A 26,226-nucleotide genomic window follows, 5' to 3' on the forward strand; every position below is an offset into this window, starting at 1 on the left:
ATGGATGCACTAAAAATCCTGAGCAGAGTTATTGTCCCAGTTGATCTTAGGAAGCACTCACAGGTGAGTCTGCAGGCAGTCAGAGGAGTGAGACAGGATGAAAAATGTGTGTCTTTAACTGAATCTGTCAGAGGAAACATTACCTCCTCTTGAGACGACTTCAACTTAATTTTTATGAGATCTATCGGCTGCGCTCATAATACCACAGTACTGTAATAATCTTTATTTGTTTACTGGGATCCAGCAATGGTAACTTTAATTGGTTGTATGGGCAGTAATGAGGCTGTTGTCCTTTTGGCTCCAATTTACCCGAGTATTAAAGAGGTGATGAACTCATGAATGAAGTTTAAAGCCTTCAGTGTAATTCTTTTTAATGTTTTCTTCTGGTATGACCATATTATAGTTGCACAGCCTTGTTATATTTCTGTTATGTTAAGTGTTTTTTAATGGAGCCAGGGGTTGCAAATCTCCCTTTTATTATAGATGATTAATTATTGAATGTTCGTTTGTTTTCTTTGTTTCAGTTTATAGCCCTCTATAAAGACCATGCCTAACTAATTAGCAGTGCAAATAGCCAGTTGTTATACAAATTATCTGTTGGGAATAGTGAATATACAGGTGATTATTACTTTTTTAAATTATTAATATAGTTTTGGTTGTTTACTTCTTGGCCTGGTGAACACTTAAGCCTACAGTTCTTAATTTTACATGCATTCCACCTTGTTTTTTTTTAAATAGTTGTCTTTTATTTTGTTTACTAGTCACACTGTTGTTTCATTCAGTATCTTGACTAATATTTTTCCATCACAGCTATATCAGTCTTAATTGGTATTGGCATATGTGTTGTTTTATATACACCAATATGAGAACTTGTGTATCAAAAGTAAAAGGGCTCAATATCCACAATGGATGTTATATAATTGGAAATAAATGTACAATATTTACCACCAGAAAGTAGAGGATAGCAGAAATTTTTCTGCTTAACAAGCTTTTGGGTCTTATTCTTTACTTTGGCGCCATCTAGTGTTTTCAAACGGCCTAACCGAGTTTGTTTTTTTGTTTGTTTTTTTTAATGCGCATGCGCCGCTGATAATCCAGTGCGCCTGTTAGCATGTAAAGATGCACTGTACTTCCTGTTCAACGTAACGTATCGCCGGATTGGATGAGACTTGGCAGACCGGCCGGTCAAGTTTTAATGAAACTCCGAGCTGTCGTCTCTTCTCTCAAATCCCCGGTAAGACTTCAATCTTTAGGTGATATTTTATTGAAAGACCACCAGTCTAAAACGGTTGACGTACGCGCTTTAAACCTGCTTCTGTGTAACATCCTAATGTCTGTTTTCATTCCCCGGTCCAACAGAGCAGAGGGCTGCGCTTATTCATGCTTACTGCAGTGTTATAATGAGGAATGCATTAGGGTGATGGCAGCGGTGCTATAAGTACATTTTGGTCCCTTTTCGGTCTCAGTTCAGCTCGACTAGAGAACAAAACTTTATATATTAAACTCACATCTGTCCTGTAGTTACCCACATCATCTAAAGATGATTACATATGACGTGTCATTCAAAATATTGATTTGAATGGAAGAAGTCAGAAGTTGCAACTGACCCCAACTCGGGGGACACTTGCAAGAAGGTCAGGGAGCAGTGCTGCATATTAAAAATACACTTAATTCCACTGATTAACTTAAATATTTTGTCTCAGCATGCATATTATTCTGGAAACATGCATTGTTTTATAATAATATGATAGTACTATTTGCTTTTTTTATGCACAGAACATGGGGCTGCCTTGAGTCTTTGTGCAGATGTTACATATGTAATTCAATCTATATTTCAGTGTGAGACAGGAAGAGAAGAACAACAAATTGTTATGAAACATGCATGTGTGTTTGGGTGAACAGTGGAGCAGGCGGAGGATATCATCTCAAGATAATCACACACATCTAATGTTGATTTATGAATTTATTTATTAATTTATTTAATGAATGAATCCAGATTTAAAATTAAGCAGAGCTTTATGGTGCAGCTACAACCTAGTTCTACTTAGATCATCTTATCAGGTCTATCAGCCAGAATATCATGTTCCAGCTTTGAGTAATGATTAATTCTTTAAAAGAAGCCAGGACATGATTATAAAAATACAACAAAAAATGGATATCTTCCACTGCAGGTGTCTCTCCTCGCCTTGCAGATGAATGACCTTTGCCGGCTTTAATGATCTCAAGACAACAGTGTCAGTCAGAGTTTATTTCCGACAGTGAATTAATTATTGAGCTGTCAAAAGAGCTTAATTTAAGGCCCCGGTTACACTGATGCATATCAAACACTTAAATAATCCAACTACTGTAGACCCACAGAGTTTTCTCGTATTGAAAGATGGGGTGAAAAAAACCTGTCTCTCTTGTCACTCTTAGTCCTCACAAGAAGCGACAACAGCTTTGTCACACAGGTTGAAACCAGTCCAGCACTTTAATTTAAAGTTTGAAAAGTTACTGTGGAAGTTGCTGTGAGTTACAGTGTAAAACTTGAATGCAAACGCAACATAAAATCCCTTTCAACTTGTATTCAATCAAATACAGCATAAAGACAAGATATTTCATGTTTAAACTGATAAACTTTATTGTTATTTTTGAAAATATACACTCGTCTAGAATTTGATGCCTGCAACATGTTTCAGAAAAAGTTGGGACAGAGGCAACAAACATTCAAAAAGTGATGCTTTGTCTTACAGGTGTGTCTGTCCTCCTGCGTCCACATGGCTCGTGTCTTCGTCTATGGCACCCTGAAAAAGGGGCAGCCCAACTACTACCGCATGTTTGACAGCGCCAACGGCAAGGCGGAGTTCCTCGCCTCAGCCTGCACCACCCAGAAATACCCGCTTGTGATCGCCACCGTGCACAACATCCCTTTCCTCCTCAACATCCCCGGTGAGGGCCAGCGAGTCCGGGGAGAGGTCTACAAAGTGGACGAGAAGATGCTGAAATTCCTGGACGATTTTGAAAGTGTCCCCACCATGTACCAGCGGACTGTGGTCTCGCTGGAGGTGAATGAGTGGGCGGGGGAGGCAGATGGAGAGGAGAAGCCAGCGGCAGGAAGCATCGTAGAGGCGTTTGTGTACAGCACGACAACGTACAACGCGGACTGGCCCTCGCTGACTAACTATGAGAGCTATGATGCGCACGGAGATCATGGGCTCAAGTATGTGTACAGAGAACAACGCAACTGATGTAGAGTTTAAGTTTCACCCTCAAAGTCTTACCTCCGTACAAATGAGCCTCGATACAGTGTAAGTGGAAGATAATCAGACTTAAATACACAAAAAGTTAACTAAACATTTGCTAGAAGCTAAAAAGGAAAAGAAGAAAAGAGGAAAAACTTGTTGGCTGAATTATCAACTGTGGTGAAAGAAGAGAGACACGTCTAATTCAGCTGGATCTGTCCATCAACTTTATTCGCCGAATTTGATTATTTTGCTCAATCCATCTCAAAAAGCAGCCATTTTTAAAGTTTAAAAAAAAGAGGTTTACATTTAATCTTTCTTCATTTCAAATAAGTTTAAAGTGTTAGTGCAACATAATTGAAAGTTGAACCATTATTTAATTTTAAAAAAATCATATTGTGATGATTATTTTGACAGAAATAAACAATTTTTATTTTCACTGGAAAAAAAAGCTTAAAATCATTTGTTAGTGTTTTTACCAAGCATCTTTTCTAACATTTGGAGAAGAATATTTGTTGACCAGGGCATCTTTGCATTAATATTATACTTGGTCTTGGTGGAATAAATGCCATTTATCTTAAAATCCAGTAGATTACAGTAAAGTTCAGTCGTGACAGACAGTCAGCTGAAGCAGTGGAGCACCTGGGGACAGTGGTTTCAGGTAATAAAGGCCAGAGTCCAACTATGTCATCAGAGAATAAAGTTGTTTGACATCCTACAAGTGTTGCTGGAGTTTTACCCCACAGAACCAGTACGACTGAAACCACCTGTGGCCATGGAAACATAAATCTAACTAATTATATTCTCGCTCACATTCAAATGTGTGCAATAAACTTCACTAGAGAGATGAAGGAAAGCTGCTGCAGCTGCACGCTTCAGGAGAACGAGCAATAATATTGACTGCGAAGTTTGGACTTGAGATTAGATTAGCAAATCACAGAAGAGTGGACTGTTGACCTTGGCGGAGGTTCTTAAATGTTTTCGTCTTGAAACACAGAAGCGGGTTGTGATGCAGGATTGTACTGGCAATGAAATCAAATTCGGAACATGCATCTGTAATCCCTGTCACCATGTTTTTTGGACTTAGCGCCTGCATCCCTGAGTAAAGCAGAGTTCGTCGCTGAAGAACTGAGTTGTCCTTTTGTTTTAACTGTGACGCAGTGTGAAAAAAATTAAATGTTTGATCAAGTTTCTTTGTGGAAAGAAAACTGTATCCTACTTAAACATGTGAAACTGCACTCCAAGGCCAGTTTAACAGGAAAAACACCTGGAAGTGTAATTTAAGCTCTCAAGACGCTGCTGGTGACGTTGATCCGCTGACACTGTGTTGAATTCACCTGTTTTGCTAGCAGAGTCCAAAACTAACAAAACAGAGCTTTCAGATTCCACTTCGACCCATTCTGAAGCCTTGAAACATTTTTATCTGTGTAAATGTGTTTTTCTTTCCTTATTTGCAGCAACTATCTACCAAACAAATGTGTTTGGTTGCTTCAGGTTGTCTGTATACCTCTTTATGCAATAGATTTTTCCACTTTTTTTTTCTTATCATCTTCTGCTGTCCTGTTCCCATGATAATAAAATAAAAATAAAAGACATGAGTCTGAGTTCTCTATTTTTTTTTTCATATGAACACAATCTTGTCTCATCTTTATTTAGAATAGTAAAATCCAGAAAAACTGGAGGAATACAGAAAGAAGAAGGTATTTTGGCAAACGAACCAGTGAAATCTCTGTTGGCGTTGGAAGAAGTTTGGAAGTCATTTGTCCTTTAAAAAAAAAAAAAAAACAGGAAAACATGAAAAAAATAACATTTCACAGTGTATCAAAGTACTGTACAAAAAGTCACCTGACAAAAAGAAAAAGATGGATGTTTTCTAATTGTGTCCAAACTGGCATCACATTTAATTAATCTAATTATATATAGACAGACCAGAGTGTGTTCACATGCACACAGGTTTCCACATATAGTTAAAAATCCTGGTTTCAGTCTTATTCAAGCATTTTATATACATTTCTTATCCTCATCACGAATGTGTCATATAAAAAAAAAAGAATACCATACGGTGCACAAACTCATGCTTCAGTGTCCCAAATACTTCTGGTAAACGCTTCTGTCTTTCAACCAGGTTTAAGATCACGATAAAATCCTCCTCTTTGTAAACAGGATATTAAATCTGTGCATGTGAACAACACTCAAAAATAACCCGCCGTGTAGAGGAAAAGATTGCCAGCAAGACTTTGTGCTGCCAGTTTGGCACGGAAAGAAAATGAAATTACATTGTGGACGACCGCCATCGCACAAAACAGTTTCTAATCAGACACTAGTGGTGCGGAAAATGTGTAATAAGAGGGTGGAGGTGACATGGGAGGACCTCTGAGAGATGTGTGTGTGTGTCTCAACCATTCAGAGGTATTAATTAGCGTAGACTGGAGCGCCTGTTGCCGCCGCTGTGTGGTTCGATAACAAGTCTTTTGTGGCGTTTGCGCAGCCTTGAGTTCAGATCTCCTCCCAGGCGAGAGTCTCTGTGCGCGGCAGAGGGAGGAGGAGCTGACAGAGGCAGATTCATCAGTAAAGGTCTTTCCTGGTGCTTGGCAGCGAGCGGCTGGCGGAGCAGGTGGCGCTGCGGATCACCTCCATCCACCTGGAGACGAGTGAAATTGAAAGGACGCAACAGTTTTACAGCTGTTAGAACTGAACTATTGTAAGAAAGTTAAGTTATTATTCTGTCTTTAAATGCAGGTACCTATATTTTTGTTATTTACAACAGCTGACAGATCCAGCAGCAGTGTTATGAAATGTTATACACTTCCTGTCTCTTTCATTAGACATATTAACTATATATAAATAATACTGATCACTCAAAGTGCCGTACCTCTCAAAGGTGTACTCGCTCTCCGATCTGAAGTAGTAGACGTGGGATTTAAAGTGGAGTTTGAAGACGTAGTCTTTGTGGATGTTCTCCGACTCAGACGGGACGGTGACAGAGTAGCCCAGCAGAGGGAGGCTGGCCAGAGGGTAGTCGTCCTGTCAGCGGACGGGACAGAAGAGCAGAAAATCCTCGATAGTCAGTCTTCAATTAGCAGCAAACATGTTCTGTTTTATCTCATACCAGCGCCTAACTTTTCTGTAATTAAAATGTTTAAATTAAAAAGGAAAGGAAAAGGAAGTAGAAAAAAGTTTTCTCAGTGTGTAAATCTCACCTGGTGTGACTTGTAGAAGAAGAGGCTGAAGTTAGTGAAGACCACCCAGAGTTTCTGCCAGCCGTTACTGTTCTTAAACTTCCTCAGCAGGTTACCTGAGAGCTGGTTCTGGAAGCACAAAACACACACGAGGCTAAATAAAGTGAAACAAAGTCACTGATTGCATTAAATTTTAGAAATAGGGGGAAAAAGACAAGGAAAAAATCTGTTAGGTCTAATTAAACTCTGCACTCATGCAGAACCAGGACACAAAATCCCATATCAAAAATAACTGCAAATTTATTATACATGATTTTACAAAACTTTTTCACATGTGATTTTTGGGCAGGAGTTTGGTACAATGATACTTCATCCAAATATTGCTCTCTCTATTTTCCCATATTTTAATCAATTTATTTGGAGGTTTTCACTACATGGATCAATACGTGTTTGCTTTTGCAGTACCTCTCTAATCCAGCAGGTGTCACTAAAGGACAGGCTGTGTTTTCTGTACCAGCAAACCACAGAGAGAGACGCGGGCCCCTGAAGTCTGCTGAGGGGCCTCGTCAACTCACTGGCCGGACTACTGGCCTCTAGTAATGTCAGTGTGGACGGACAGAGGTGGACATGGACAAACAGACATATGAGAGATGTAGCAGACGCAGTGGAAGAGGTAAAGATGGAGGTATAGAAAAGAGAAAAGGACAAAAACAGACATGAGAAAGGTGAGACAAAGGACATTGAGTCAATGGTCCTTTGCCTGTGGACAGACGACACACAGAGATAAACACACTGGACAAAAACACAAGACTCCACGGCTACAAGGCTTGAGAGGAGAAGGAGACGTGTGGACCGGTGGAGGAAAACAGCTGAAGAAGAGAGAAGACGACCACAGGGACACAAACACTGTCCGGTACCTCCACAGCAACACTAAAGTCCACCATGGACACGCTGGTGTTGCGATGCCAGCAGACGTGCACGGTGGTGTTACCGCGGTGACCCTGACGCTCCAGGGACGAGCGTGAGCCGCACAGCTCCTCCTCCGACTCCAGCTCGGCTCCACCGTCCTCCGACAGCTCTGGGGAACGACGGGCAGGTTAGACATGCTGGTTAGCTGAAAGCTGTATGATGAATTTACACTGTATGATACTGTATGGATTGATATTTCTATTTAAGTTATTTATTTACCTTGAATTCCCCTATTTATTTACTTTCCCACTTAAATTTAAATTTTATTTATTTATTCATGTTTTAATTCACTCAGTCATTCATTTATTTTTTGATTTTCCATGTTACAGTCCTCCACATGAGACTCTACTTCTCACAAATGTCTGAACTATGGAGTGGAAAAAGGTTGTCAGACAAGCGAAAAAAAACAAAACTACTAAATTGAAGTTAGTTAAATACATCAAATAGAGTTCTATACTTTTCCCATTCCCATGTCACAAAATACAAATTTATATTTCCAACTTTATTAAAGACCTAATGTTTTTTTTTCCCCCTTGACCACCAATCAGATCCAAATAAATCCTTCCAGGTAGCCAACTAGCCGTGACACTAATCTTCATTATTCAGCTAGTAAACATGTCTATTCATAATCAGCACACTGTTGTAGCCAAAAACGTACAAACTCCTGTAACAGCAGGTAATTAAGCTCCTGTCCTTATAACATCATCTTAAATAAAAGTAAAACGCTTTATACTTCTTTTAATTATCTAACTAGCAGTATTATTTATTGTAGTGAGCTTTATATTTGACTTGTCTGTTAGTCTTTTACTGCCTTTTGTTGGTTTTGGGGCTCCCTGTCACCTTGTACTAACAAACCAAGTAATCTAAAGTACACATTTCCACTCTGCTATCAGCTGTTGAGGGATTAGAAATAATTACTAGTGTCAACTTTGTGTGTCCTCTGTTCATTTATTTAGCTTGTGGAGCTAAATGCTGGGTACAGAAAGGTTAAACTACCACAGTTTTTTTCACAGCAACTGGCTAATGTTCTGGATTTTACTTTATCTCGCCATTTTGCACTACAAAGTTTTTGATATTTTTGTTCTTAATATGGCTGCTGATCTTTGATACGGAACAAAAGAGCTGAGCCAAAGCGGATCAAAGAAATTTCAACACAGTCTGGACAAAAGAAAGGAGGAAAAAAACACCCTTTTGTTACATGTAAGGCGATATTCTTTAACTGTTTGAGTTATAAATGCACACAGCAGTTGATTTGGCAGAGGGACAATAGAGACATCAAACCAAAGGTCACCAGGTGGAGGCGTCATTGAACACTGTGACAAGCGTTTAAGATAAAGAATGAGAGAACGGATGAAGAGAAAAGCGGAGGACAGCTGGGGCCTGGACCTACATATATCAGGTGACATTAAAAATATGATGAAAGACCACCTGGAGTAAGTCAGCGGGGGTATTCATGAGGTATTGAAAGCAGCCATCTGTCGTGTTAAAGGGAAAGAAAGGACTGAAATATAAGTGCAGAGTTATGTGGACTATAGGTAAAGAGATGACCTGCTTCCCTTCAAAAAAGATCTTATTGATGAAAGTAAATAATAAAGCTAAAAGGTCCCAGCTGAGATCTCGTAGACGAAGCTGCGGGTGACAAATCCCATGTGGAAACATTTCCAGAAATAACTCTCCTGCGGGACTTTTTTTTTTATGACTCAACGTTCTTGGTTCTCACAGGGTCCCAGACAGCTCTGAAATACTTTGATGATTAAGGTGGGAAGCAGTCAGCAGGTCCCAGGAGCAGCTGTTTGGAGATCAGATCTTCTAACTTAGTAAAACACTGAATGAAAACGAACATGTGCTCTCTAAAAGATGAGAATGGAAAGCTGCATACTCTGGGTGAATGTGAATGATATAATAGATGGATTCCACACTTACCTGGACACCAAAGTAAAACTACAGTTGTGTTCATGGTCTGGTTTTTGTGTGAGAGAGGACAGGGGACAGACTTACTGTTGTCAGACAGACTGGTGGACAGCAGGTCGGTGTTCGGGCCGCTGCTCTGTTCTGCCAGGTCAATGGCCATCCGGATGTCCTCCACCCACCGCTCCATCTCTGACGCACAGCTGGACACCGACAGAGAGGAGGGGAAACGTGTGAGAGAGACAGTCTGAATTACGCAACGCAATCTGTATTTTACAGCCACACATAAAACTTTTTAATCAGTGAACGAGTGACTGGAAACAAGTCACACAGACGATTTAATTTAGGGGACAAGCAGACTGTGGCAAAGTCCTGTAGTGAAGATATTTATGAGGTTGACCTGCATGAATCTTTAAAACTACTTCTTGGAAACAATTAGCTTCCTTTATTTGTTGTGTTCAGCTGTATATGTTTCTATTCGTACTGTACCTGGCTGCCACCACCACAGACTGACGCTGTCCGAACAAGGTGAACGAATGAGGGACCCCCCACTCCTCCTCGCTTTCTCTGATCTGTGAAAACACACACGCATTGCTCTCATCAAAGCCACTAGACTCCGTTCCAACAATCACCAAGTCGCGGGTTGCAAACTGTACCTTGTATCTTTAAAAAGTCTTTTAGTGCTGAAACAAGCACTCTTTGTGGACTTACAGCTGAAGCATTGGTAAATACTTATACATACATGAAATAATAAAACACAGTTTCTCCATAAAACCTTCTGTAAGGATGGGCAGACTTGCTGGTTTCAGCTCTGGACCAGTTACTCAAATTGTGTCATGTTGCAAAGGGAAGACAGCCGCATACCGTCATGCCATACAGGGGCAGCTGGCCGTGAACTTTAAACTGATTGGACGGGGTCATTCCTCGACTGGTGTACACCAACGAATCACTGAACTGGAGAGGACAAAGAGGAGGAAGAAAATAGGGGAAGCGGAGGTTAGAATTTTTTTTAGCTATCATTGATTTTAGCTTTATTTTGAAAAGCAGCTGGGATTTCTTACCAGGAAGAACATCCTCTGCTGAAGGCCCTTCCCTGACAGTTTGCTGAGGCAGCCGAGCCTGATAAACTCCTGTAATTTAAACACAAACACGCTATAGAAGATACAACACAAAGATACATAAAATAGCAGAAAGGAGGAAATTTTTATCCTCCTAATAAAATCAAAGAGCCTTTTCTCTCAGTAAATGAATGCAAAGAGTCTAACCCTCCCGGGGATGGCGAGGTGGTCGATGCCGGTCAGATCTTTCTTCAGCTCTAGAAGCTTCTGAAAGTTCTCCATCTTCATCATGGCGCCTTGGAGCTGCAGCACCATCTCAGAAATATCCGCCAGGGCCGCTGAAAACGAGATGGAAAAGATCGTTGTAAAAAAAACATAAAACATACGAGGAAGGGGACGGTGGAGAGAAAAGGCAGCGGAGCCGTACCTCTGCAGTCCCTGAAGTCGTCGTGGGTTGGCGGGTAGTGCTTGCAGAGCCTCTCCAGGATGAGTTTGTAGTGCAGCAGGCGGTGGAGAGGCCGGAGGAGGAAGATGTTGAAGGGCAGGTAGCAAACTCTCTGCTGCTCGAAGTCTCGACACAGAGACTCCACCTTCCTACTGGACCTGAGGAACAGTGATGCAACGTGACGCTTTTGAAAATCCTTCTACAGTGTTTGGTACAATGAGTCTTCATTTGCCATATTCTGCCAATTAATCCCTGTAAATCTTACACACTGGACCTTGCTCTGTGCCGGATGTTTAAAAAAAGTAGAACACTTTGGAAAAATCTAATATCTCCAGTTAATAATGTTCGCCTCGCCAGCAGCCTCCATTCACGTACCTACAGGCCCGCTCCAGTTCAACCAGGCACTCTGAATGTTTCTGAAGATGAACTGTCAATTGCTGCAGATGCAAAAGAAAAAAAAGATAAAATATTTTGAGAGGAGCCAAGAGGTAAATCATCTACACTTATACAAATCTTGTACAGAAGAGGAGGGTTTTTATGGGAAAACAAAAGAATAAGAGGAGGAGGAGCTATAGTTACCCTCAGACCCTGAATGTTTTTCAGGAGAATGTCACCAATCCGTTGATAATCTCCTTTAATGTGGGCATTAGAGCGACCCTCCCTAAGACAGGACAGAAAGAGAACACGCTGTAAATTACAGATCTCCTTTCACATGCAGTAACATTTATTCACCAGTAGATGTCAGGACAGAGCTGCGTTTCAGCCACACATGACTGGAAAATGTTCACTCAGTTCCCACAATCCTACTCATCCTACCAGCAAGCCACTGGGGCTCTCTCCAAAGACATGGTTTGTGTGTGTGTGTGTGTGTGTGTGTGTGTGTGTGTGTGTGTGTGTGTGTGTGTGTGTGTGTGTGTGTGTGTGTCCTCCTGCCATTACAGAAATAACACAGACAGGATTCCCACTGGAGGAAGTGAGGACTTTGCACGTGCACATTAGTTCCCATGCAAAGCCACATTAGTGTTGTCATGTCTTTATTTAATCTGGAGAAAGTATGGTTTAAGTTTTAATTAAAATAACGTGATGAGGGTGGTATGTGACTCAAAAGTGTTAAGAAATTGTACTTTTCTTCTCTAGCTATCCCATTTGTCTCTGATTAAATAAAATGAACGAGCACACATAATTAAAATTTATTTATTTCTCTTTCCTCAGAGAAGTTTTTTGCTTTCTTCATTTGTTTGGTTGGATGTTATTGTGTCACATGATACAGACACTGACACAGAAACACCACAATGGAGTTTATTTCTTTGTTTTTGTCTTGCTGAGGCACAATAGCTGATTGCCAAACACTAATCTGGCATATAAATCCTTCTAATTTTCCTGGTGGATTTGTTTTGTTTACATCCAGTAATCCTGTTTTAATTGCTTCGGATCAGCTGATGTAGATTAGTATTTTCGCCTTTCCAATATTTCTAATTTGCAACCAATTTATTAACCATCTGAATTGAGCTTTATCAGCTACGTAATGAATCAAGAGGTCCACAAAACACATTCTGCAGCTCTTTTGACAGTGTGACCTCCTTTTAATACACATTTTACATTAACGTATATGACACAGCATGAAGGTGCAGTTTTATCTTGTGTGCCGTCTTCCAGATGCTTGTGTCAGAATATAATTTTCTGTCTCCACATAATAAACTTCTGAATGAGAACAGACAGACACTGACCACTGTGCCAGCCGCTGCTCCACCTCTTTGAGGAATCCCTGGTGAAACTTGTAGACCGGATCAAAGTTGGAGGAGATCAGGTTCTTGACAGAGTCTGGGAAGGCCTCTTCTTTCTCCGCAATGCTCTGGAAGGACTACAGCAGGCAGACAAACACACATGTGGTCATGTGGGAAAAAACATGTAAAGATGCATTACTTGCTTCCAAATAATTGGAGAAAAAGCACAAATCGGTGCTTAAAGAAAATCTAAATTTCTGGACGGAGGAACTTGCTAAATATTTGTCAGAGTTTTTTCACGGATATAGCTTATTGTAATAAATATTTTCATATACAGTAGAATATTTCAACAACTCTGAGCTGCACCTTTTAATAAATTGATGTGCTATACAAAATCTCCAACACTTACAAAGTGATTTTCAGGATAACAATGACATAAAGTAGCTTAGCATTAGTTTGAACATCCTATAACAAAAAAACAAAACAAAAGACACTGACATGATTGACAGATACTACATGTACGTATACATATATTTACAAGCAACATGTATGAGGAACCACACACACAAAACACACATTATACTGGTTTGATCCCAGCAGACAATGTCTCATAGTGACGGATTTAACTTGGAAGCATCAGGGTATTCATCAGCTAGCTTACGCTTAAACACACACACACGCAAGCGAAAGCAACCCCTGACACAGAGGTGTTATATGTCCCTCTCAGAGTAAATCACACACCATCATGTGGACAGCAGGCCGTCCAGCTGTTTCACAGAAGGACTTGGTGGGAGAGAGGAAGGGCGACAGCGAGGGAAGAGACGGGAGGGAGGCGAGGGAGGGTGTGGGATCTCAGGCGTGAGCGGTGCCAGCAAAAGAAAATATTTAAGAGGTTTTAAAGAAAATGCCAGCGCACGCCTTCCTCCCACATCAAAGAGGGTGGAAACTACTGTTGAGAAGAAAAACAGCTGAGAGGCAGAAAAAGACACAAGAGAGGAGAAATGTGATAGTTTGCCCTCCGCAGCGAGGTCAGAAGTCACGCTCAGCGTCATGATATAAAGGGTCGAGGTCTTCATCAGGCAGGTGCATGCTGCTGGAGGGGCTTGAGCCTGTGTTTCTCTGCTCATTACACTCCTGCTGCTGATTTTCCCCTTATTTGTTATTAAAAACAGGCGGTAATGAAACATAAAATCTGACCCACATAAAGATGTGCTTTCATCCCAGGATTTAAGATGCAGAGTGAGCGTGTTGATTTCAGTGGTTTTACTTGTAAACTAGCGAGCCGGAAGCTAATCGTCTGTGTTGTCTTAAAGAGAAAACAAGATACAAGTCTGCTCGCTTAAAAAGAGGCGAATTCAAACACACGCACTGCTTTTTTTTCTGAGAAACAAAAGAGTGAACACAAGCAGCTTAAATGTGCTCACGCTGAAGCTCGATTTTCATCTCTCATCCATCCTGCACAAGAGAAATGCTCATAAAGCCTCAGATGTTGAACCTCAGCATTCGGTGGTGCGCCAAACTAAATGCGCATAAAAGCCTGTTTCCGGGACGGGGATACAAACAGGCCAAACTACTGGAGAGGAGAGCCTAATTTAAGCTCAATATTTTGGCTTCCAGAAGACCAAACTGAGCTCACTTTCCCAACATTTGGGCTGTAAAAACACCAAACTCACGTCCTGATTCCAGCTGTTGCTGTGCGCAAACCAACTGTGACTCACTGTCCTGACACATGAGCTTTTTAAAAGACCAACATCAGTCCGCTGTCCCAAAATTCAGGCTTTGAAATAGCCAGCATTGACTCACTATTCCGGTATCGAGCCTTTAAAGTCCCTCAGTTTGTCATGCAGGGCTGTGTACTTCAGGGAATGTTATGACACTTAGCCAAACACAGATGTCTCTCTCTCTCAGACAGTTGGGAATGGCCTTGCGTTTAGCATCCACATGGTGATAGACTGTAACTATAACTGTGTGTTCTCCTTACCTCTGTGATGACCTGCAGGTCTTTGAGGTAGGTCCGCTCCGTGGTCAACAGTTCCTTGGCGATGAAGTAGGCCTTGTCTGTGGGAAACTTCTGGACACAAACAGAAAGAGATCGATCCATCTGTCCATCCATTCACAAATTCCTTTCACAGAAAACAGCTTTAACAAAACAAATACGACTATCAGCCCCTACAGAACATTTTCCCTGGTGACCCTAAGTCAAGTTAACAAAATGAAAGACTGATCATATTTTCCATCCCACCTTCCTCCTCGCCTCCTCTTCATCATCGTTGCGGACACACCCGGCGTCAGTGAGCAGCGGGCTGGTGAGAGGCGATAGCTGCCGTCCCTCTGGACTCTGACCCAGACCCAGGACGCCGGCGCTGCCCAGTCCTTGTCCGTTCACCGAGCCGTTGCCGTTGACGACCACGTGGGGACTTCCGCCGGGAGAGTCCTCCGAACCGGGACTTTCTGTGGGGACGAGAGGAAAAAAGGAAAAATGGAAAAGGACAGGGAGACGGGGACAGGAAAAGAACAAAGAGTGAGATAAGGGAGAAGATGATAGGAGAGGACAAGGGGCAAAGTTAAAATAGATTCCACATGTATGAATAAAAAGCTACACACTCATGAAATTCACTGCCAACTTTCTTCTAGTGATGTTTTCATTCTTTCCTCAGTGGAGGAAAAGACTTCTAGATCCACCCTACATTTAGAAGCTGAAGATCTGAACATACTCCCCAAATATTTCCCTCTAAATGCAACCAACCTGTGTGGCGATGAATTTCAAGGTTTGACACACAATCAATCTTAAAACTGTGTTTCAGGACCCAAAATGAGCAGCTGTCATGCTGAGGCAGGCCGCCACATGACAAAAATGCTACGATCCCGCAACTCTGAAGGAGTCTACATCTATTCTACGTCTCTATTTGGATCCTCATCTAAAACATTGTTAAAAGACAGAGTAAAAAAAGGGTGAAAAGAGGGAAAAAAACAACAATAAATGTTAAGCAGATGTTAGTAAGAAGCTATGGATAATCAGTTTAATTGCGAGACTTACTAAAGACCATATCTGTGCATTGCAAGGGTCAGTAAAAAGACAAATAACGCAGTCATGCTTATTAAAAAGCTGTCAAGTTATGAGCAATAAAGCAATTTAAACCAGGGATATTTTTATTCAAAAACAGGACTAGATTGTCATAATGTAGCCATAATAAAAATGAGCAGTCATTAGTTGAATGCAACTATTTTGATTAGTTTGCATTTTTTGCTCGAAAAAAAATAACTGATTATAAAAATAGCTGCATTCATTACTCAAGTGTAATGGCTGCATTATGACAATCTATGAATACCATCAGAGTTTTTCCACTTCCCTCATAATGCACTATAGATATAATCATCTATATCTGCTGGCTAGTTGTGATGATGCCTAAAATCAGTTTTTTTTAATAGGAATTTGGTCTGATTGGTGGTGAAATCTATTCCTGGCAACTTTTTGGTAAAATATCATCATTGGGACAGAAGAATAAAAAAGTTAAACCTATTTTCACTACAGCTAGAGTCACTACAGAGGTTTACTACATGGTACTACCAAGTTGTGACTTTATACTTGCCCAGGTGCAAAGTTTCCAAAGAGTCCATTGTTTTTACACCAAACTGGATCATGGGTAAAACCATGGCAACCACTGAGTGCAGATCTGTGACGGGTGCTATAAAAGAACTTACCACCATACAGACAAAAAACTAAAAACTACAACACAAAACACAGGTGAAACAACGAGCGAACAGAAGCTGAAACACAGAGACGAGTCGAATTGCGTGCACATGCACGACAACAGCGAACAAAACGAACATCATCTACTCTACGGTCTAGCTACCACGGCACAAGACACGGGTGGGGGTCACGATACAAGCAGGTAGAGGGGGATGTAGGTGGTGGGTGGGTGTGTGGGGGTCAGGCAGGGGTACTTGGACATAGCTTCTCTCTACAGAAAATTCTGGAGTCCCTTTTCTTCGAACATACAAGGTCGTTTTTTATTGACACTAATGCACACAATCAGTTACAGGTTAAAAAGAGAGACGAAGAAAGGTAAAGAAAAAAAAGAGTAAAAACCTTAAAGAAGTCACAAGGAAAAAAAATCCAGTTGGTGTTTTTGTGATTAAAATAAAAAGGAATACAAAGTGTTAACAAGAGTGACAAAGAAAACCAGTGAGTCAGTGCGTCATTAGGCCAAAAAGTCAGTGTGCGTTAAGGGGAAATGATCATTTCAATGCCTTTCTTTTGCAAGGAAATAGAAAGACTTTTTGGCAGTTCTTCAGCGAGACCGGCAGCAGTTTGACTCTTGCATGTTCTGTATTCATTGTGATTTTATGTCTTAGAGATACGGCAAAACACCGGGATGTAAATACAGAACATGCAAACTAAAACTATCACCAATCCTGAAATCACCAAGTTAGAAGAACAGCCAGAAAGTCGGTTTTATTCCTTCAAAAGATGTCAGTCAGTCAGTAAAAAGTGTGTTATGTAAACAGAAAGAGAAGCACAGATGTGATGCTAAAATGCCACCTTTTGCCGTTTTGACCATCTAAATGAAAGAAAATGGTTTGACATTTTGGGAAATTCTTGCAAACAGTTTGATGAGAAGACTGATGCCACTCTCATGCCTGTGTGGTGAATATGAAGCCTGTTAGCTTAGCTTAGCACAGCATAAAGACTGGGAACTGGGGAAAAGCAAATAAGATTTAATGTGTTAATTCAAAAGCTTTCAAGTATTTGCACTAAGCTTCTTGCAGAGAGTTGGATGACCGCTCTCATGCCTGTATGCTAATTACGAAGCTGTTAGCTTAGCTTAGCCTAGCATAAAGACTGGGAACGACGGGAAAAAGCTAGCCTGTGCAAAGTTAAGTAAAGGAAATGAAATATCCATAAAACTGTTTTTTTTACACTTTAACAGTTTTTGTACAGATTAAACAAACAAGATACAAGGTGCTAGCTGGCTAGCCAGGCTAGCTGTTTCCCTGTTCACATTATTTGTGCTAAGCTGCTTGCCGAGATAAATGATAAATAGATGAGAAGACTAATACCACTCTCATGCCTGCAAAGTGAAGAAGAAGTCTGTTAGCTTAGCTTAGCATAAAATCTGGGAACATGCTGCTTGTTGGTCAAAAGTTCAATGGTTTTTACACTTCAGTTTTTGCAGAGATTCAACAAATAAGATTAAACTTGTTAATCAGTGAACTTCAGGTTGATTTTGTTGCATTCAGATGAAGCACGACTAGCCTTCAGCTTCAACTCTTTACTCTTGGCAAGATATCAAATAATTTCCCAAAATGTCAAACTATTTGCTTTGATATCAGTCAAATACGCTAAAATCATCACAGTGTGTACACCGCAGAAGAAACTACAATTATTTTACTTTTTCTTTTTAAGTAAATCTAGTCAAATTACATTCTGAATACAAAATCACAATCTATCAGTCTGTTACTGTATGTACAGTGCATTAACATTATAAAAAGCCTCAATGGAAGTGACTTGCTGCAAGTGCTATTTGGTGACAGGCAGTGAAAGGGAAGACAAAGTTGACTCAACTCCAGTATTCATGTGTGTGCGTGTGTGTGTCCATCTCCTGACAATACTCAGACTTTCACACCTTACAAAATAAAATGCCACTTCTCTCAATTATATCTTTTATATTTTTTGCACTTACGTTTGCATTAAACTTTAACTTTACTTGTGTCTGTCTACCTTCGCCCTCTCACTCTCTGTTAAAAGAGCACTGGAGTTGAGTCAGCCCTGTTTTTAATCCTTGTGCGCAGTGAGGAAACCCGGGGCAAAAACACAAATGGTTCCTAAATATTTGAAAAAGACAGGGTGCCGTGGAAACCTCCACATTTCACAGAGTTGCAAAGTTTGTGATATACTGCACTGAACGCCTCTCAAGCATTTGAAACCATTTCGAGCCCCGTGACAGAAACGCCGAGTGACAAAAGTGAGCAAAAACAGAGCAGAATGACAGAAAAGCAGCTCGCCTGGTTAACATGCATTCAGAGTAAAGAAAAGGAAATGGTGAGAAAACAGCATTTTTCCCCACAGAAACAGAAAACATGCTTATAAAACAGTGCATTTACAAAGCATGAAGCGTGAACATTTGTTTCAGGAAGAAGCAGTAGCTCTGAGGACAGAAAAAGTTGTTTGGCTTTAGAAGGTGACTAAACATAATATAAGATCCTGATGACATTTAGTCCAACGTAAGTCACTTTGTAGATTGAACCCCTCACATCACCGCTTCAGGGAGCAAAAAGCCTCCCTGAGTAACGGTATATTCATATCATCTGACATTATGATCACTGGTCAAGAGTTTTCTGAAATTAGTGCTTCTAAATATGAAGCTCAAATTGGTGTTTTTCATGCGCTGGATGTCAATCATTCATAATTCCAGAGCAGGTCCAGATTAATAAAAGCATGTATGCTAAATGACAATATAATTTGCACTGCTAGTAGGTCGGTGAAGAGAAAAGAATCCACCTTCATTTTCTCCAATGTCCGCATTTCCCAAAAAACAAAAACAACCATAGTTTAGCATGTTAACATGCTAATGTTTGGCAGGTTCAACATGTTCATAACCATAATTTAGCATGTTAGCATGTTAATAAGCCTAAAAACAGCGTTTATTTAAAGTCAATAGACTGTTCTTGACTTCTGGAGTCTCTTACTTTACCATCTTTGATTTTGGGAAATAGAGATTTTGCTGTTTTATTTAGGCAGAGCACCCTACTGAAGTTCAGCGTAGGAGACGTGCACCTCTTTCCTCTTATAAATGTTATTCAGTGTCACACTGAAAAGAAAAAAGCGTGTGTTGCAGTGAGCAGACAGCCAGCAAATGACAGTGATGGGGATGGATGGCTGGCACACCTTCAATAAACAGCACTGTAACAGAAGAGAGAACAGCATCCAAACAAATCGCTACCTTATTTGTGTGTGTGTGTGTGTGTGTGTGTGTGTGAGGTTGTGGTGCATGCCAGGGGCCAAGCCAGGCAAAGCGGACAGCCATGGATGGTCACAGGTTAAAGGACGATGGTCGACCACTTATTGTGTGTGTAAATCCATGAAAAATAAAGAAAAAAAAGAACGGCAGAAAGAAATAAAGAGTGAAAAAAGCCCATGACCAACCAACAGAAGTAGCATAAGCATATAATGCATCTTCAGTAGAAATGTAGACACACATGGAGCTTCAGTTATTATCAAAAATACAAGTTATAAAGGTTAGGGTCATGTTAATACTCTCCCTAACATTTTACTTGATGCAAATCTAGTCCTCCGCTAAGGGTAAATACAAAAGAGAATCACTACAAAAAGTTTCTACCACAAATATCCAAATTACAGTGCAAGTTGCCCACAACAGACAGAAATCGAATAATGAAAGCATAAAAAAGTGCTCCAAGGAAAAAGGACGCCAGCTCGGCCGAAGCCGAATGAGAAAGGCAGACCGGCCATTAGCTACAGCAGATCCCCATAGCTTACACATTTATCTACCAAGTCAAGTGTATTACTCTACAACCCATTCCCTACCAACAACATTCAAATATACTGTACAGTTAAAGGGGAATATCTCTCAATGTTCATGTAACACAGTCCAAACAACCACGGATTGCTCTAACCATAGACAACATCTGCATCGACTTCCCACTGAAATCCCTTAATAACCTCCAGCTATAACCTTAAAGCCCTTCTATTGCACCAGACGACAGTCAAACAATTAGAAAAGTTTGATCCAGAGAAAATGCTACACTACAAATGGGGAGACGTTATTACAACCAACAGAGTTCTATCAGGAGGGTGATGACCAAGAAAAAGCAGCAGATCCTGCACAACTCAGAGCAACATTTCATCTCAAATCAATGCCAGCTCATCTGCATCTGCTGCTTTAACACCTTAATATCTCAACAACAAGCAAATTTACAAAAGTGAGCTACAATCGGCTGAATGCTCACTTCTCCTAAAGATCAACAGGATTAATATCAATGCTATCAAATGATTTTTGAAGAAAAACGAGGAAGAGTTGTAGAAATAATCTTCCCCACAAAAATTACAACTCTACACGTGAAGGTGTCCCTTAAGATTTCTATTCATCTGCACAAACACCTACACTGAATATACAATTTTTTCCAGTTATGGCACGTTGTAAGGAAGATTTTTCTTGAAACATTACCTATGCTGATTCTTTAAAGGGATAGTTCGGATGTTTTTATGTGGGCTTAACTATAGTCAATGGCGTTATGGTGTATGAAAAATTTACACAACTTTTCCTTGCCACCCGACAGCCTACTGCGACTGGAAACTGCTGTTCTATAAGCCAAATATTGCTGTCTCTTCTCCCTTAAACAAACAGCCAGCCGAAGTTTTTTACGATGTGTTCAATCAGACTAAGTCAGAAGTTTGCTTAAAAGATTGCATTAATACATAAGTGGGAATTGTGGGATTTAGAAAGAATGTTTTATCAGTTCTAAAAGTAGGGCAGGTGTTTCTATTCACACTTTAAAAAATATCAAAATTGTGTTAGAACCTTTGCACAAAATGTGTGCTTGATATAAGAGGTGTATCACAGCTAAACTAGATCTATAGTAGCAATTCACAGTTGTGTACTTGTTCTATTTCAATAATCAACTATTAATGGGATGATTTTCAGTCGTCGTTAACGTCGCTGGGTGATTAAGTGTCCAGCTTTACACGGCAGTTTATCTGTAATCTTACATTCTTACAACACTATATTTACTGTGCATTATGACGCCTAATACGAGGCTGAACTACTCGCACATCTTTACTCCTCAACAGCTGAAAACCCGACCACCGATATCTTCCTCGTTAAAGCGGTAACACCCTTCTTCCTCCTCTGCCTCGCCATCGTCCCCCTCCTCCAACTGAAGGCTCCCAAACGAGAACTTGCTATGCGGCAGTGGCGACGAGTTCACGCCGTTCGAGTTGACCGAATTCATGGAGCTGACAGCGACAGGGTTGCCGTACATTAATGGGTGGCTGTACGCGCTGCTGCCGGTGTCCGACTCCGTATCGCTGGTGTCAGTGCCGCTGCTGGTCGATCCGTCGATCATTTGAACCGGTTGGTTCAAGTTGTTGTGGTTGTTACGCGTCGGATTTGAACCGGGCTTTCCCTGTCGACCGAACAGCCGCTGCACCGTGTTGGACCGCACCTGACCTGGGACCACGAGGTTCCCTGCATGATTGCCGTTAGTCATGATCATCCTCCGCTCCATCGGCGCAGAACACGGAGCTTGGGTGTGCAGCCCGGAGCGGTGAGGGTCATGGTGATGGATAGGCGTGGACGTCAGCTGGCTGAGAATAAACGGATCGGTATCAGAGCGGTTCCTCATGTTGTTGTTGTTATACGGTTTGGCGAAATGTGGCGGCGTGCGGTTTGAGGTGATTGGGGAGTAGCTACCATAGTGGTTTGGTGCGTGGGATGGTGGCGGGACAGTGGGAGTTTCCACCTGGATGACTCCTGGACGCTTACTAAAATAATGCCCGCCATCATCCCAGCGCGAGCGCGGCTGAGCGTGACCGTTGGTCATCTCGGCGTGACTGAGGGAGCTGGTGCGGTGGTGGAAGCTGCTGATCACCGGGCTGGAGCACTGACTGCGAGTCCCGGTTCCTAACGGTCGACCTATCGCTGCAGCTCGCTTGTCCCGACCCTTAAACACCTCATCCAACAGCGTGCTGTGGAGCGGGAGGCGGCCGTGAAGTGAGCCGCCGTTGGGGAAAATTTCATCATCTGTCATCTCGTGACTCACGTTAAACTTGTTCGACTGATCTACAGTGCTTCTGTTACCCAGCATACCTTGCTGCTGCTGCCCAATCATACTCTGTTGTTGATGCTGCTGCATCAGCCCCTGGTGATTGGTGTGGTAGAACCCATTTACAACCCCAAACAGACTCCCAGCTTGCCCGCCATTGTGAATACCACCCCCAATCTTATTATTAGGCTCATCCGCATTGCTGTCATTTGCGTTGCTGTGGCCCCTGGGCGCCCTGCTGTTATTCTTTGTCACATCACATTCACTGTCTATGTCGCTGCAGTCTATGTAAGGAATAGAGGAGCTGCTGCCTTTGTTTGCCCTGCAGGATGGACCTGGGTTGAGGAACTGCGTGTCCGCCGCCGATCCGTTGCCGTGGTGGTTTTGTCGGGGCTGAGTCGGGTCTGAGCTGGGCGCTGCAGGTGTATCGTGGAAGCCGTTGGCGGAGGACACGGCTGCCGGCGGCTCCTCCGAACCGTTGGAGTCGGCCTCGTGACTCAGTCTGGCTGAGTCCGGCTGGTCTGCTAACTGGACAGACATGGCACTCTGCAAACAGAAGACAGAGAGGAAGAGGACTGATGACAAGAGGAGGCACTTGGGAGGAGAAGCTTTTATTTACTGAATTACTGACTTTGAATAAAGTGTTATTTACGGGAACACGCTGAACAAAGCACACATTCAAACACACTCAGTCCCAGGCGGACAAAAACAGCTTGTGTTCTTAAGGCCACAGAGCAGCTCCAGATTTAAACAGAGAGGCAATAAAAACAGACACAGGACCTATAAATATGTGCAACAAGTCAACTTACAAGGACAATAAAACAGACAGAAACTGATGCAAACAGGAAAAAAACAAGATTATGGGTGAATATAGCTTTGTGTCTGTTGGTGTATCACCTCTTTTGGCACTTGCGATCTGAAGGAAGACGACTGAGGGGACATGCCGCTGTTGGACAGAACCTTACTGTGCTTCCTGAAAAGACAAGAGGGGACGGATGAGGTCAAAACATGTGCAACTAATCCTAAAAACAGAAATCTGATTGCTGGTAACTTCACCTTTCAAATGGAACCTTCTTGAGCTCTGAGTCTTTCACATAATCGATGATCTGCTTCTGGGTTCGACCGCTGCATTTATAGAGAGAGAAAGACAAATTAAAGACAAATGCAGACATAGTAATTTCACACGTTTCCCTTTCTGCCCTCTTTTTTACCTGAAACGGAATGAGGATCCTCTGGTGAAGAGGATGGGCTTGGGTTTGGGCTTGGGCTCCTCAAAGAGCCTGAAGAAGGCGTGATACTCCACGCAGATCTTCCAGAAGATCTTACAGCAATCCCTGCTGGCCATGGCGAACTCCAGCGTGTCATGGTGGGCATTTTGCTGGAAGACGCAGACGTAGACGTAAGAACGGGCGGAGTGAAGAAGGGATGCAGGATAGAGGGGGGAAAAAAAGGGGACGAGTGTTGGACTTACAGTGGGGTCTGCTCGCAGCTTAATAAGGAACCGTTTGCGTTTGAAGCTGAGTTTGCGAATCTTGGACCAGTTGAAAGCGTTAATTTTTGTGTATCCCTGAAAAAAGAAGAGAAGAGATTGCTATGAGAATATATTCACCATGATTTGAGCTGATGAATTTAAAAACAGCAGTCAAAGAAGAGAGGCAGCACACCACACAAAAAAACTGCACAAGATATTATTTATCACCCTTCTCACCAAAACATTTCAGGAATGTACAGCTCACATGTAAAAGCTACATATGCAGCCTTGTACTTGACTCTGGAACAGCCCACATTTCAGGAAAACAATCTGTAGATTTAAGTCAGCTGTTGAGTCAAATGTTTTAGAGTTTTACCTGGAAAACCAGCACCCCGGTGTGCGCCACCGCCAGACTGAGCTTAGTACCCTCTCTGTCCTTGGCCGGGTGCAGACGGACGCCGTACATCTCCAACCGCCGAGCGATCTCCAGCAGCTGGTAGTCTGACACTGCAGGAGTCTGTCCGCTGAGGAGGAGGAGTGATCAATCAGTTATCCGTTAATCAACATACCAATCAGTCAGCAAAACAAGCCAAAACAAGAAAAAAACAAATTCAGTTCTGTTAACTTGTAGATAAAGTGTCTCCACAGATAGTGATGGGGACCAGGGAGTGTTACCATGGCAACAACCATCCTGAATGATTTTGTGAACATTTAGGCAAACCAATATTTCTAACAAGTGGTCATGGGTTAGTAATTTAGACATTACTACAGGCGGAAAAGCGAAAGTTAAGCTAAATAAATATCCAAAAGTTAGGAAGGTTTATTTAATATTTTGGAAAGTTGTTTAACTTTAAGTGTTCGTCTGTAATGGCTTATTTTCCTAAATCAAGTCCTAACTCTAATTACCATGGTTACCAAACAGTTAAGGAAGGAAGTTTCTGTAATACGGCCCCAGCTCTCTCTCTTCGAGATTTATTGTGAATGTAGAAACAACAAATAACCTCAAAATACACCACAGGATCAGATGGCAGTACCCACTGTGGGCAGAAAGAAAGAAGTTTGTTTCCTCACAAATCTGAAAATAGCTTCCTGTTTCCTGTATGAGCGGCTGAATTAGACACTTCCTTCCTCCTATGTGGGCTCAGGGAGGGTGAGAGATTGGAGAAGAGGGGGGAGGGGAGGGAAGAGCAAGAGCCCACAGACAGAGAAATGGTATGTGGTGTGACCATGATAAATAATCAGCAAGTCTGTGGTTTGGTTTTTTGCTCTCATCTGTGGCCGAGGGAGGATTTTTAGAGGAATTTACATCTCCAGAAAACAAGTAAATGCATTTGTCATGTATTTGCAAACAGCACAGCTAGAATGCAAATGAGCAGAGAGGTGTGTTGTGTGAATATGTGGTCCCTGGGGCACAGAGGGAGTGCCAAGTCGTATGTTTGTGGACAGCCACCTCTGCGGGGGAGAGATTAAAAGTGTGTGTGTGTGTGAGAGAACAGTTGTGGTTTAAGAGATAAACATCTCTGCAGGGGAGAGACTTATGGGTTGGGTGTAATTGTGTAAATGGGTGTGTTTGCGAGAGCACATTTGAATAAACAGATAAATATCTTTGTGCTGTGGAGGTATGTGTGTGTGCCCTGTGTGTTTATGTGAAAAAACAATTTCTCCTGACACCTTCGAGCTTAATGCCACCCAGAATCGGATCCCCAGCCAGACTAAAGCTCGGCTCAATATTGTTTCCCAAGCAAGGATAATCTTGACCAGCTATTTCCAGATAAACAGGGCTGCTGGAACTGTTGCTCATTGTGCAAAGGCCGGACACTAAAAGACTGTTTTCACATTAATCCACTGAAGGTGGAAGGTTTGTCTGCGCTCACTTTAAATCTGAGTTTAAAGCAAATTTGATGTTATAACGTCTCACAACTACATTTAAAGCCTCCAGCACACATACACTGAGAGAGGACTTTAAGGTGAAGTATGCAAGGGTGCAGGAAGTATTCAGATCCTTTATTTGAGTAAAAATAATAATAGTAGACCCTAAAAATACAATTATGGGGCTGCAATGATTATTTACATTTTGGATTAATCCGTTAAATAAGCAATTTGGAGTCACCTTAGGCTCTGGACACTATTTTGTGACATTTAATCAAGTCAAATTGATTTTATTTACATAGCGGCAACTTATCTCAAGGCATTTTTCATATAGAGCATATCTAGGCTGTACTTTTTATACTTTTATATTTATACAGACCCAACATCTCCCACCATGAGCAAGCACTTGGCGACAGTGGCGAGAAAAAAGTCCCTCTTCAACAGGCAGAAACCTCGAGCATATACTTAAAACGGCCATAATTACAGTATAAAGTATACATTGAATATTTCATATAGAGATCCATTTGAGGTTTTGCTGTTATAATCACTATGTATAGAATGAAAATACCCTGCCCCACTTTTATCTCCTAAATGTGTCT

The 26,226-nt window shown here is 41.6% G+C and overlaps 2 protein-coding genes across 5 annotated transcripts in view; one reads left to right on the forward strand and one right to left on the reverse strand.

Moving 5' to 3' along the window:
• Window positions 1–1,093: 1,093 nt before the first annotated feature.
• On the forward strand, window positions 1,094–3,313 carry LOC146304674 (gamma-glutamylaminecyclotransferase-like). The gene is made up of 2 exons (XM_084713745.1): window positions 1,094–1,234; window positions 2,733–3,313. The coding sequence occupies exons 1-2, from the start codon at window positions 1,163–1,165 to the stop codon at window positions 3,225–3,227; spliced, it is 567 nt and encodes a 188-aa protein (XP_084569871.1). The 5' UTR covers window positions 1,094–1,162; the 3' UTR covers window positions 3,228–3,313.
• Window positions 3,314–4,826: 1,513 nt separating this feature from the next.
• Window positions 4,827–26,226, reverse strand: part of LOC146304675 (FERM, ARHGEF and pleckstrin domain-containing protein 1-like) — a 58,944-nt gene continuing 37,544 nt past the window's right edge. The window contains exons 8-28 of one of the 4 annotated variants that reach the window (XM_084714136.1): window positions 24,135–24,282; window positions 23,759–23,854; window positions 23,499–23,665; window positions 23,344–23,412; window positions 23,185–23,260; window positions 22,623–22,833; window positions 14,747–14,955; window positions 14,486–14,572; window positions 12,508–12,641; window positions 11,360–11,441; window positions 11,156–11,217; window positions 10,763–10,938; window positions 10,543–10,673; window positions 10,339–10,407; window positions 10,142–10,231; window positions 9,767–9,849; window positions 9,368–9,480; window positions 7,318–7,478; window positions 6,422–6,529; window positions 6,094–6,245; window positions 4,827–5,862 (exon numbers count right to left, since the gene is read on the reverse strand). In XM_084714136.1, the coding sequence (XP_084570262.1) occupies window positions 5,787–5,862; window positions 6,094–6,245; window positions 6,422–6,529; window positions 7,318–7,478; window positions 9,368–9,480; window positions 9,767–9,849; window positions 10,142–10,231; window positions 10,339–10,407; window positions 10,543–10,673; window positions 10,763–10,938; window positions 11,156–11,217; window positions 11,360–11,441; window positions 12,508–12,641; window positions 14,486–14,572; window positions 14,747–14,955; window positions 22,623–22,833; window positions 23,185–23,260; window positions 23,344–23,412; window positions 23,499–23,665; window positions 23,759–23,854; window positions 24,135–24,282 (2,500 nt within the window). In that variant the 3' untranslated portion in view covers window positions 4,827–5,786. Of the gene's footprint in view, window positions 5,863–6,093; window positions 6,246–6,421; window positions 6,530–7,317; window positions 7,522–9,367; window positions 9,481–9,766; window positions 9,850–10,141; window positions 10,232–10,338; window positions 10,408–10,542; window positions 10,674–10,762; window positions 10,939–11,155; window positions 11,218–11,359; window positions 11,442–12,507; window positions 12,642–14,485; window positions 14,576–14,746; window positions 14,956–22,622; window positions 22,834–23,184; window positions 23,261–23,343; window positions 23,413–23,498; window positions 23,666–23,758; window positions 23,855–24,134; window positions 24,283–26,226 lie in introns of those variants that run through there. The other 3 variants (XM_084714135.1, XR_014769338.1, XM_084714137.1) reach the window with 3 other exon arrangements.

The sequence above is a fragment of the Lutjanus erythropterus genome, chromosome 24 (genome assembly GCF_056507025.1).
Source record: "Lutjanus erythropterus isolate fLutEry1 chromosome 24, fLutEry1.hap2, whole genome shotgun sequence".
Classification (NCBI taxonomy): Eukaryota; Metazoa; Chordata; class Actinopteri; order Lutjaniformes; family Lutjanidae; genus Lutjanus; species Lutjanus erythropterus.